Below are 12,861 nucleotides of genomic sequence, written 5' to 3'. Positions count from 1 at the left end.
CACTAAGTTATGAATAGCTTCGTGAATAGAATTATGTTACCTATAAAGAAATTCGTAAAACTAACACAACCGTCAACGACGTCTGCCCTCATGCGTCTGCCCGCGTTCGGGTCGCTTTCTCGGCGATGGCGCTTCATCGCTTATACCGCCCCTCTACCCCCACGCATCGTCCCTCGTCGTCTTACAGTAGACGCAACGCGTAATGGCTTACTGCGTTGCGTTAAGTTAATCTTATCGTTCAAATTACTTAGTGTAAAAGACAAAAATTTATCTATATCAAACACTTGAAACGACAATTGTATCAATTTTTATAAGAGTTTGACAGATATTCTGAAATGTGCATTGTGAAAAAAGTATCTAATTCAATTAAATTTATGGCTCAGTATTTTTCATATGGTGGCTACCACATAAGAGGTAAATATATGCTATCGCGGATTTTTATTTACAACTATTTAAGATAAACAATCTTACGGTACATCATTTGTATGTAACTCCAACGGTATAGGCAGCGCACGTCAGGGAGAAAGAATTTTTCTGATTATATTATGCCCAAAATTACACAAAACCTTTGTAAATTGTAGCCTATATGTTATTCTGATGTATAAGCTGTATTTTGTGAAGTTTCATCTAAATCCGTTCAGTCGTTTAGGCGTGAAAGAGCCACAAATACATACATACATACATCCTTACAAACTTTAACATTTATATGAGTATAGATAGATATTCATTTCTATGATACTCGAGAAAATAATTTTGATTTGCTGAAGTTATACGTTAACAGTAGACAAATATTAATATTTATAAACAGTCTACCGCGGCAAAGTCAACAGAGAAGTACCTCAGGGGACTGCCCTAGGCCCTCCCTAGTTTCTGATTTACAGGGAATCTCTTAATTTTTAATTTTTTGTTCAATTGTTCTATTTTTTACTTATATTTTATTTCACTTTAATTTCATTTCAGGGTTTTTTTCTTAATATATTTGTTATTTTGAGCTATTCTTTCTAATTTTTCATTTGTATTGGTTTTTTCAGGGATTTCCAATCATTCTATATAATATTAGACAATGAAATTCCGAACTGATGAAATTCATCATTGGTATCTACGACTTTTTCTGTTGATCTTGTGGTTATTTTCAATTAACTTAAAAAATGTACTAGTTTCTAGTGATCTATTTATAAGATGACACCAGACATATCTAATTACTGCATAGCGACTTTTCATGTAATTTTATTGCAACCTGAAAATCCCTTTCCAATTTATAAAACTATTCGTCCTGAAGGGTTAATATTCAATAACTTGAAACTACTGAGAATATTTCAGTTATATCATTCTTTACTAGAACAACCCTCCCCTGGTTTTCAAATCGTTTTTCTTTGAAGAAGCTATGATTGGAAGTTTAAGGATAAAATAATTTTTCGATGTCGTTGAAATAAAACAGTTGTAAAGTTCCTCTTCCGTTGTCGAAGGCAGTGGACGTATTGTGGCTTTCTTGTCGACGGCGAAACGCAGAGTTCATTTTGTACACGTTTTATATTTATTGTAATGCGTAAATGTCTGCCGTCCGTGCATCACAATTTTATTGTTGTATTGTTGTCGGCCGTGATACGATCAATATCGTACACATGGCTTGCACTGAATGCCACAAGAGGAAGGGTGATGGTTGGATCCCTGAAGTCTGGCAAGCAAGCAGATTACCTCAATAACTATTTGGCCAATTTTGACTCCTCATTGACTCAGACGCTGAACTATATCATTTTCTCTTTCAGAAATGATGCTCTTTACCAAGCTGCCTCAACTACCACGATTAGAACCATTCCGACCACGGTCGCATACACTCCGCCTCCAGTGATACTTCAAACTAGCAAACCTATTGGTGGACCGCGAAGAGTGGTCGGCAGGCCTTACCGCAGACGTAGACCCCAATTCGAGTACTACGACGAATATTATGACGATTTTTATTACGACGACCGGCCGAGGTCCCGCGGAAGAAAGAGACCTCGTCCTCGACCTAGGCCTGTTTACGATGACGACTACGATGAAGAGTATGACGAAGAACGGTATGAGAAGAGGGGGTCTGGGGCAAGGAGAAAAGAACAAAGGAGGCCTTATAGTAGAAGGCCCAGCGCGAGAGGAAGGAATAAGGAAAGGGTTAAGATTGATTACGATGAGGAAGATCAGTTCGATGAAGAGGGTCAAGTCGAAGATGACCGTGGTAAGTACTATTTCAGAAGGTTCGATATCAAAAAATTGTACACAAGGTGTCGCAATATAAACGTGATTCTCTTTGTAGCTAAGAGTCCAAGTTTATTATGAAATTCAGGGACTTCAGCCGCTTGCCGATAGCAGCTACTCCTTTTTTTTCTCAGTGGCGTGGGAATCGATTGTTACATAGTTCGAAACGTATCTTGTGATGGTTTTTTTTTGTTCGAAATTAATTCTCTCGCTTTCGATAAATTCTCAGGCATTGGAACTGCCAAGTGGTCTAGTGGGGTTAGCCACCTGATCTTTCAATTATTTTTCAAATGCCTAAGGTAGTAAGTTTTCATCACTAGAACTCCCACAAATCAATGAGAGCTGCGTCAGAGAATAATGGATTTTTTGTGGGCCGGAACCATACAAACTCGATCTTGCAATCCGATCTTTCAGGTCAGATGGCAAGAGTGACAATGCAAATACTGAAAACCTGATGTGGTCAACGGTGGAACAAGCTCTGCTGTTTCATCATCTTCCAAAAGAAGACGGCATGCACAGTCATCCAACAGTCCAAGTCTCTTCATATGATGAAGTGGCCTGTAGGTAGTCATATCAGACAACGAACATCATCCCTGATGTAATCTAAATAATTGTTCAGTAATATACTTCGAAAGATATGTAAATGCTTTGGAAAGTGCCAATCCTTGTAGATGTTGGTAGAAGTCTGAACTCTCCCAGTCCAGATATACAGTGTTTGTTTGGTAAAGTCTAAAACGATGCGAATGACAGATTCTAGACCGATGAAACCGTTTGCATCGTCCTCCCTTACACCGGAGTCGATTTGTTATTGGGGGGTATTGTTTGATAGTTTATGGGTCTAGGACTATATACACTGTATCAAAATCAAAGGGTGTTTTGGTCCATCTGGGAACCATCAACTATCTGCTTTTAGCATTTCCTTCTCGCGAAGGATTTAGTTCTATCTGCTTAGGTTTAGGTTAGGTTAGGTTAAGTTAGGTGGTTATTTTTTGTCAATTCTCCTCAACAAGAGAAACGAAAGCAAATTATAGTTTTCCCCAAATAAAACTTTGAACATCGTTCTTGATAACGAATAAACCAATTTATTATGAAAAAGCAGACCTTTCTAATAATGTATTACTCGACCCCTTCAGCCAAAAATATAGGGGGAGCTGCTATCCCCAAATGGGTGAAGTATCAAATCAGAAGTAAACCCCCTAGAAAAAAAATTGACGTGTTCTTTAAAATTATTATAATCACACGTCTTTTTCTGATAAAAAGGTTCACAAAGAGGAATATTATCGGCTATGTCAGAGCATATCTTCTTAATCAAACGTTATAGATATGAACTAGTTATCATCGTCAGAAGCAAGTATGAAGAGGCAATCACATAACTGAGCATAATTCAAAGATATACTGCAAGGAGCTACAGTAATGCACGAACGATAAAGAGAGATGGTACCTGTCCACTACCAACTTTTATCGGGAAGTACCATCGGGAGAAGAATTTTGGCCTAAATAAATTCGGCAAGTGTTGACAATAACACATGTACCAGTAGGGATCAGGAACCCTAAGTCTTCCTTTCATGCAGGTGGAAAATGATTGAAAAATAATGAGTGTAACTACACGAGTTCCTCGATGTTAATGAGCTCTCGCCCTACTCCACCAGCTGATCTACTGGACATCCAGGGGCACAGCTGTACTCACGTCAATCTCAGCAGGGCTGGATCTGTTTTTTACTGAGGCAAAAATATGAATTTAATGCACCAACTTTGAATTGAAATATATGCTCACATCACAAACGTGAATCACTTAGATGTAATAGTCAACAAAAAACAGAGAACAACCATACGTATAATATTACGGCCTAACCTATAGCGACGAAATAAATAAATTGCTGGGTATTGAAATTGAAGTTTCCCCTTCTTTTTATCCCACGAATAGTATATCGGACAATAATTTCTCAGCCAAAAACATCTTGGTGAAAATCAAGTCCAAAACATCACGCGCCAAAAAATCTCAATACAAAAATATGCCACTAACGCGCTCAAAATAAAGAGATCTGGAAAATGTACGGCGATCAACAAAGGAAATACCTACATAAAACGCCGAAGTAAGAGAAGTTTCTGTATGAGATTTCATTTGGCGAGATGTTTTTGTCACAATAGTACATTAGGGATTTTTAGGGAGTAAGCTCCGGGCTTAGGAGCGCCCTCTGCCAGAAAACCAATTACTCACCTGGCTAATACCACGATGAGTATTGGATTATATCTGATAGACTTTTGTGTTTCATCACAAAAACAGTCTTACAGATACGTCTTCCGAATATTTTTCAGTAAATGCGTTAGATACGGGAAAACAAAGATTTCAGAAGTTTCATTACACAAGTATCTGTGATTTCCATCACATTCTTATGTCATATATTGCCAGTTTCTCGAATCCTTTGAAGATTCTATGTAGATTTCACTAGTTCGGACTTCCATTGTCTACTATATAAAATGATTTGAAATCCCTGAAACAAGTAAAAAAGAATAATTAAAAAAGAATAGTTGAAAATAACAATTATATTAAGCAACAATAAACCTGAAATGAAATGATAGTGAAATAACCTACAAGTAAAAATATAATAATTGAATAAATAAAAATTAAAGGAATGCAAAAAAGAAAATAATAAAAATAAAGTGTAGAGATTCCAAGTCACGTTAGTTCACGACGTTTCGATTGTTGGTATCTACAATCGTCTTCGGGTGATGACGAAGACGATTGTAGATACCAACAATCGAAACGTCGTGAACTAACGTGACTTGGAATCTCTACACTTTATTTTTATTATTTTCTTTTTTGCATTCCTTTAATTTTTATTTATTCAATTATTATATTTTTACTTGTAGGTTATTTCACTATCATTTCATTTCAGGTTTATTGTTGCTTAATATAATTGTTATTTTCAACTATTCTTTTTTAATTATTCTTTTTTACTTGTTTCAGGGATTTCAAATCATTTTATATAGTAGACAATGGAAGTCCGAACTAGTGAAATTCATCACGAAACATTGTCAATCACCTTCAAACATTCTATGTAGATATGGGGATGAGTTTCGATTTTATGGTCAATGGCAGACCATTTTGAATGACCCACGTTATAAAAAAAAGATTTTTGAAATGTTTTCAAAAACACTGGTGGATTTTTTCAAGCTCTGTCTACTGCTACAACCTTCTTCTGCAAATATTTGGGTATTGAGAAAGATGAAATAATATCCATAAAACTGCCAATACAGATATATTTTCTACAAATAATAATGATAATTATTTTTTCAGGTAGCAGAAGAAAGCCAGCTGTTTCAGGAGAATCTAGATCGAAGAATTACCAGAGACGACGTCCGTCAGAAGATGAATTAGAAGAAGACGAAGGCATTATTGATAGGCCATCATCTGCGAAAAAGGAACAACGAAATAAACAAACTACAGACTCGCGAACAATCATAAAACCCGTCAGTGGAACAGTGTACGATCGTCCAAGATTGGCCCCTAGAATCAAATTACCCGTACCAAAGAACGAAGCTAAGAAATATGCGTATAAACCAGAATCGTCATCTGAAATTGCATCAGAGGATGTTCTGGAATACGATGACGACTACGAAGAAGTGGAAGCTGTATTTAACTCGAAGAGGAATAAACCAAGTAATGGAGATAAAGTAGAAATAAGCAAAAATAGCCGAAAACAAGAGAGTTCTGCTCCTCGTTTTGTTTCTAGAAAACCCACTGAGAAGACTGAGAACCGGTATGATTCACGGCAATCGGAAAAGAAGAAACCTGTTATTGATGATTATGAGAATTACGAATACGAAGATGATCAGCCCGTAATATATGCGAAGAATGAAAGAAAAGTTAAGCCAACGTCAACTAAACCACCATCTACTACGACAGCAACCACCACAACCACCACCACGTCTACGACAACAACCACGACTATGGCACCGATAGAAAAACTAGAGCAGCCTCTGATAAGGTTGGTCAAGAGACCGTTTTTACCCAGTAGAGGAGGTAACCCGTACCTACCAAGAGGCCTCCAGCCGGTGGGTGCCAGGGTTTTGACCAAGTCGAGGGGAACAAGCAGTGATTTTGAGGAGCAAATAGAAAACATCAATAGACAACGAATATACGATGATTTCGCACCGTCGACAGTTAAGACAGAGGTTCCAGAACCACCAGTGAAAACAATGTTCTTACCATCTGATGCAGTAGTAGATTTCCCTGTTAATTCCGACTCCAGACAAAAGTATATGACTCAAGGGGTTTCTGTTCATCAACCGAAATTTTCCCCCAGGAATCCATTGGATATAGACATAGACGAATACGATGTTACCCTCAATGACGCACTGAATCCGACTCTGCCAAATCTGCCAGTCAGGGGATATCCCTCTGGGTTTGACGTAAGGAATGATTACACCTTCAGTAATTTCCAGAGGGGCAGTTATCCCTCTGATCAAGCAGTGGCCACCGCCAACACAGGGTACAATTTCAAATCTAAACCTCCGGATCAGAGGCAGAGGTACGAATTGCATTCTCAAGTTGCCCCCAGTGAGGAGGTATATAGTAATGCAAATTATAAAGGACAGCTCGACCCAATGCGTGATAGTTACCGACCCAGGCAAGCACAAAACACACAGGCTTTCTATCCAGGATATTAAAATTGCTCAACAGCCATACTGAATTAGGATTTATTTAATATTAGTTGATAAGAAATTTGTAAAATTCCTAGAATATAGTAATAAAGTGTATAATTGTTTATTTTTCCGTGGTTGTGACAACCGTAATTCAGTTTCAATTAAGTTTTTGTTCCACCTTTCTTCAAAACACACATAATCTATAATTTCTAGTTTTGCAGACACTGAAAATTTCATGAACGGTGTTTCTGAACATATTTTTTTGAAAAACAGTCTCTGTATGTGATGATTCAAACGATAGTGACATAAAAGAAGGTCTGTTAGACAACATAGTTCATCCCTGCTGTAGTCTAAGAATTGATTGGTAACATACTTCAAAGGATGTATGAATATCTTCGAAAGGACCAATCCTAATGGATTCTCCAAAAGTCTCAAACTCTTCTTGCAGTCCAGTTATTCACTGTTTGTTTTACAAAGCCTAAAGCGATGCCAATGGCAGATTCTGGTCCGACTAAACTACTTGTAGCGCCCCTCTTTGCATAGGAATCGGTAGCCTCGTTACCTTCCAGGCCTGTGGGGTCAAGCACCTAAACCACAGACATTTGTTTAGTTTCTTTAGTAGTTCACTATCAACTAAGGGAGTGTTCGGTGAGAGACAGGAGCTTTTAGGACCGCTTAGGTGTCCTTGTATATTTTATTGACTTATGTATTAGGTTAGTTTCTACCAGTCTCCACACACAAATCAATAACGTTAATTTTCGCTTGAATTACAGTCTCTAGGCAGGTTGATATTTTTGACCTGCATTCAGACCAGAAAATAGAGGTGTTTTTGATCCATCTGTGAATCAATATTTCTTCTCCCGGGAACAGGACCGTATAAGGCAGTTCGTATTTGACAGTTGGAGTAGGGACCATCTAAGTAGTGAGTGAGCATTTGAACAAAGTCAAGTAATTTTTTACGGAGCTATCAAATTCAAAATTCAAAAACCACTTTAAAGGGTATCAAAATTCGATGAGTCTTTGCATTTTCCCGAAGTGTAGACTCGGTCCTGAAAACGGCTATGTTTTGTTTATCTTGAGCTTTACAAGTCGTCTAAGAACGTGCAACTTGCCCGTTCAACATAATATTCTAAGTTTTTGAGAAGCTGCCATTCGCGGTTCTGGCAAAATGATGTTTACATCTTTATAATCGGGTCTGCACCATTTCCCGTATTAAAAAAAATCGAAAGAGTGATATTCTTGGTATAAAATTATACCAATTATATTTTCATACAATTCTTCATCGAGATTTAAAACTTGTTCTCGGAGGGGATAGACGTCGACAAATAATTTTTGGCATACCTGTGAAATTAAAAAAACAAGTGTGCTGTTGCCACCCAACGCCACCTCTAGTGGATTTTTGGTCGTTTCCAATTCGTTATAATTGTTTAATAGAAAACGGAATGGAGACAATGAGGACCCTTGTGGCACACCAAGGTTTGATGTGAGAGAGAAAACTATTGATAGCCACTTTGTAAGGAGGGGGCACTGTAAAAACCTAAAAGCCTTGAATAAAAACTCTCTTCCAAGCCATCACATCGAAGTTAATTTGTAAGCGCTCATGGCGAACACGAACGAAAGCTTGACATTCAACGACACAGCCCGAGACTGTCCATAACTATATAACTATAGAAAAATAATGTAAAAAACAGTTCAATTTTGCTCGTCTACGTATCATTTGCCTTCACAGTACCCTGATCTCTTCTTATTTGTCACCCATGTTTTGTCGTTGTTGAAATATTTTTTAGTATACCTCTTACCACCGAAAGTCGTTTCAAAAACATAAAAACGAATGAATGACGTCATAATATGGACTAGCCATTGAAGAGAGAACATTGACTCCAACAACTAAAAAAAGATGAAGAGATTCGCGTCTTGGCAATAACGTCACTCACACACTCAACGTCAGATACGTCACAATGTTTTACGTTTGCATATTTCCATTGTGATTTGATTTTTCACATGTGATCCGCAGGTGGAATATAATATGTAAAAGTGACGTCTCGGCTAGTCCATGCAGTAGCCAGAACAACTCGATTTTTTCGACGTGAAACGAAAAGCAATGAAGCCGATAAATTCGTCTAGTACAAAGACCGCAAAAATTATTGCTGCATTCGCTTTTATCGACGTCGCGATAGAGTAAACAAAATTAACATACAGGGCGTAGGGAAACAACTGTAACATGGGTTTTGATACACACTTATATAGCCCTCTAGGAAGTAACCACTTGGAAAATCTTTCTGCCTGGTAAGAGAACCACTAGCCTTCAGGTTCTATTTCACCTAGTTACCTAATATATGCAAATTTATTGAATTCTACCATACATTTTTGTTTTCAGGTATATCATCATTGCCTCTTTGGTAGGAGATATGACTTTTTATGTGCCAATTACACAGCATTTGATCAAACCCTTTTCAACTGCAACTTCGTATCAAATGTCGACTGCGTTAACTCGAAAAAATTCTGGAATAGGTAAGTTACATCAATAACAGACCGTGAAGGTAAATACAATCTCTTGAAAATTCCATAATTATTTCCTCGAACGTCAGTAATACGTTGATGAAACGACGGGGAGGGGTCCCATCAACAGTACTGAAAACAAACCAAACATTACAATGAAAGATACTGTTGAAATATTTCTGTATTTTTTCAAATATCCAGGAACGACGAGCTCTACAAGACCAAAAGTACGACAGCAGCCCCCGTCAATTACAACTTTTACACCACCACGTCTTCCCCGGCCTACGTCTTAACCCCTTCGCCCGTACAACGAACTCAACCTGCCCCAGGGTTCGCCCCTTTGCCCGCCGGAGCCCCCATCGAACCGCGAAGGCCTGTAGGTCAGAGAAGGCCCCAACCTCCGCCTCCGAAACGGACACAACAATTCGAATACTACGACGAAGATGACTACGAGGAGCAACCGAGGATGGTCTACAGAAGAAAGAGGCCTCGCCCCAGACCAGTTTATTACGACGATGACTATGAGTATTACGACGAGAGGAGTATTAGGAGAGGAGGAGGCCGCAGGAGGAGGCCGTACGAGAAGAGGCCGATGAGGAAAAATCAGAGCAGGAGAGTGATGTATGAAGACGATGATGACGATTATCGGTTTGAGGAAACCGGTAGATTCGAGGATGATGATATACTTCCAGGTAAAGATACCAGATAGTTCTCAGTAATAATAATCATAATAATGCCACGGCACTTTGACAGTGTTGACTTGACACCGGTGTTGCCCTATGCTCCGTGGGATATTGAATCCATTGTGTGGGATAAGAAGTGCCAAATTGGGGACTATTGATTCCTCACCACCAGGCTCGGACAAGCTAATAAGCGTGATAATTCTTCACGACCATCAAAAGAAGACGATACTGGTCGTAGAGACAAATATCGTCTGAAAAGAGGAGGGAAAACGGATGAAACATTGAGATTTTCTCATATCTCCACAGAATTCATCCAGACCACTCAGTTGAGATGGTTGTTCTGATTATTGGAGTCCTCGGTGGAATGATGCCCTGTCTACTCTCAAATCTCAAGATCATACCGGCTTTTGCCGCATTAAGGCAAAAATATGGCGTCTACGTCATGATTCTCGGATCCATTTATCACCTTCCTCATAGTTTAGAAAATAGTTTTGATGATACTGAAATATTCACATTTTTTTTCTCATTTCCAATACGATTTGATTTTGATATCTGATAACGAAATGTATTTTCCAGGAAGAATAGATCGAGGCAAGAGAAAACAGCAAAATCGAAGGGAAGGATTCGAAAAAAGACGAACCACGGCAAAACCCCTCAGAAAACGACCCTTTGATGATGATTTTGAAGATGACTATGACTACATCTTAGAAAGTAAAAGACCAAAGCAGGAAGAGTCGCCGCGAGCGAAAGCAGATCCGAAAAGAGTTCAAAAAATGAACATGAAGCGATATCTGCCCCCTAGCCTTGAATACGAAGACAACGCAGAAGAAACCCCGCGACTCAGAAAAAGCGAGAGGGATACAACCTCTAGAAAGCAAGACGAATCCAGAGCGATTATCAAACCTACAACTGGAACTCTTTACGATCGGCCAAGGGTAGCACCAAGAATAAATCTACCAGTACCGAAAAACGCGGCCGACAAATTCGCCTACAAATCGATGAACTCTGAACCGCCAAGGGATTTGGAAGAACCAAGTGACTACGAATCTCGAGAAAGTAGTTCAGAAAGCACAACCACCACCACGACAACAGGAAAACCATCTAGGAGAAGAGCTGCTGCGCTTAGAAGAAATGGAAGTCGGGGCGAAACATCCAGAAATGCGAACAGTTCCGAAAGAACTGTCAACACCAAAGTCAGCAACGATAATATCGAAACTGCTCCTAGAGACCAAGAATCAGCAGAGGATGAGGAGATCCAAGAAAGACGAGCCGACAAAAAACAGGCGCCCGTTATCGTAAAGAGTCCTCTGTCATCAGAAGAGGACTGTCCCGATTGCTCCAGAGAAGAGATCCCGCCAATTCCGAAAATCGTCAGAGGCAAACCGCAAAAGCAAGGGAAGCCTCGCGTGTCCGTGTTCAAAACACCAATTAATTCACAAAGGTACTATTCGTCCGAACTTGACGTAACGGAAAAACTCTCCCGTCAAGATATCCTGGAAGGAAGTTATGACGAGTCGATTAATGAAGCTTATTAGGCCTAGTTGTAGGTCGTATTTTCACGCAATCACAGAACTACAACTTGATAAATTATCTTTACCAGTGTATCGACTGACCTACCAATATATTTTCCGATTAGAGAAATAATTATTTTTAATTCAATAGTTTAACCTGCAAAAGAAACATGTGTTAGATATATTGCTGAAAATTTTTTATCCATATCGGATACCTATCAAGTAGGAATCCTTTTTGATACACTATTCAAAGACTATTCAGTTACTTTGTTGATCTCATTTGAATTTTTAATTGCCCCCAATTCTATACCCGAACCTACTTTCGGATAAATGCTTCAAATATGTTCATTTCAAGGTGTGTTAGAAGTTTTGAAATCAATAATATCTGTAAAAATAGAATTGTTACTGTGTCCGAATATCTCATTAAAAATCAATGTGAATCACATATTATTATAGTTGTCCAACTCATATCTTGTTCTGTATTGTACCAAATACCTCGTTTTTGCCATCAATAAAAATAACGTGGTAACAATGTTGTTTTATTGTCAAATTCCTAACATCTGTACTGACGGAAGACCTTCGAAGTATGCTAAGTTAGTAGCTCTCACCAAGGGTCTCTGAAACTTTCTAGTGATGAGTACTGAGAAATAACTTTCATGACCGCTGTTAAAATGTCAATAGTAGCACTGTTTACTTGTCACAAATGAAAAAAATTACACTGTTCAATCGTCATCATTAAACTTACTCCAAAGCACTACTAACAAGTAAATTGGGAGTGTAATTATACAATTTTCACGCGATAAATTCAATTCGCAGACGCATTTCACTGCGTCCCACAGATGAAACTACCGTTTAGTGAAAATTGTATAAATATTAACCAGTTTAATTGACCTTAGCTACAAAAACGTTCAGTCTTAAAAATAATGAACTTGTCTTTAGTTAACTTTTTACTTACCTTAGATATTTACCTCAACTCCTCCTTCTGCTTGTAAATACATAGTTCTGATCTACATGGACTGTTTAAAAAATAAAGTGAATGTCCAAATTTTGCGGGCCCCGTACATTCGATTGACGTTTTTTTATGTTGGTATACTCGTCTCGAATACATGTTTACAGTTTCAGCTGGTCAGCATGTTTAATTTGTTAGTGTTTATAATCAAATTAGTATTTCCATTATGAAATTGAATCAATTATGTGCCCAGTGATAACTGAGGATGGTGTGAAGATATTTTATCTGCAATCAGTTTTAAGGTAGTTCCTAAGAATAATAGTACGAAGTAACTCAGAAA

The 12,861-nt window shown here is 38.3% G+C and overlaps 1 protein-coding gene across 7 annotated transcripts in view; it reads left to right on the top strand.

Annotated features, from left to right (window-relative positions):
• Cpap1-h (cuticular protein analogous to peritrophins 1-H) overlaps positions 1-12,104 on the top strand; it is an 86,238-nt gene extending 74,134 nt beyond the window's left edge. For 5 of the 7 annotated variants that reach the window (XM_074186415.1, XM_074186418.1, XM_074186420.1 and 2 more), the window contains 2 exons: positions 1,767-2,212; positions 5,531-7,003. In XM_074186415.1, the coding sequence (XP_074042516.1) occupies positions 1,767-2,212; positions 5,531-6,903 (1,819 nt within the window). In that variant the 3' untranslated portion in view covers positions 6,904-7,003. Of the gene's footprint in view, positions 1-1,766; positions 2,217-5,530; positions 7,004-9,256; positions 9,391-9,579; positions 10,071-10,637 lie in introns of those variants that run through there. The other 2 variants (XM_074186422.1, XM_074186416.1) reach the window with 2 other exon arrangements.
• The last annotated feature ends 757 nt before the right edge of the window (positions 12,105-12,861 follow it).

Source organism: Leptinotarsa decemlineata, unplaced genomic scaffold, assembly GCF_025532065.1.
Source record: "Leptinotarsa decemlineata unplaced genomic scaffold, Ldec_3_MD MMD2_tig00078422_RagTag_RagTag, whole genome shotgun sequence".
Lineage (NCBI taxonomy): Eukaryota > Metazoa > Arthropoda > Insecta > Coleoptera > Chrysomelidae > Leptinotarsa > Leptinotarsa decemlineata.
Note: the sequence above shows the minus strand (reverse complement) of the source record. Positions and strands in the feature narration are given on the sequence as shown.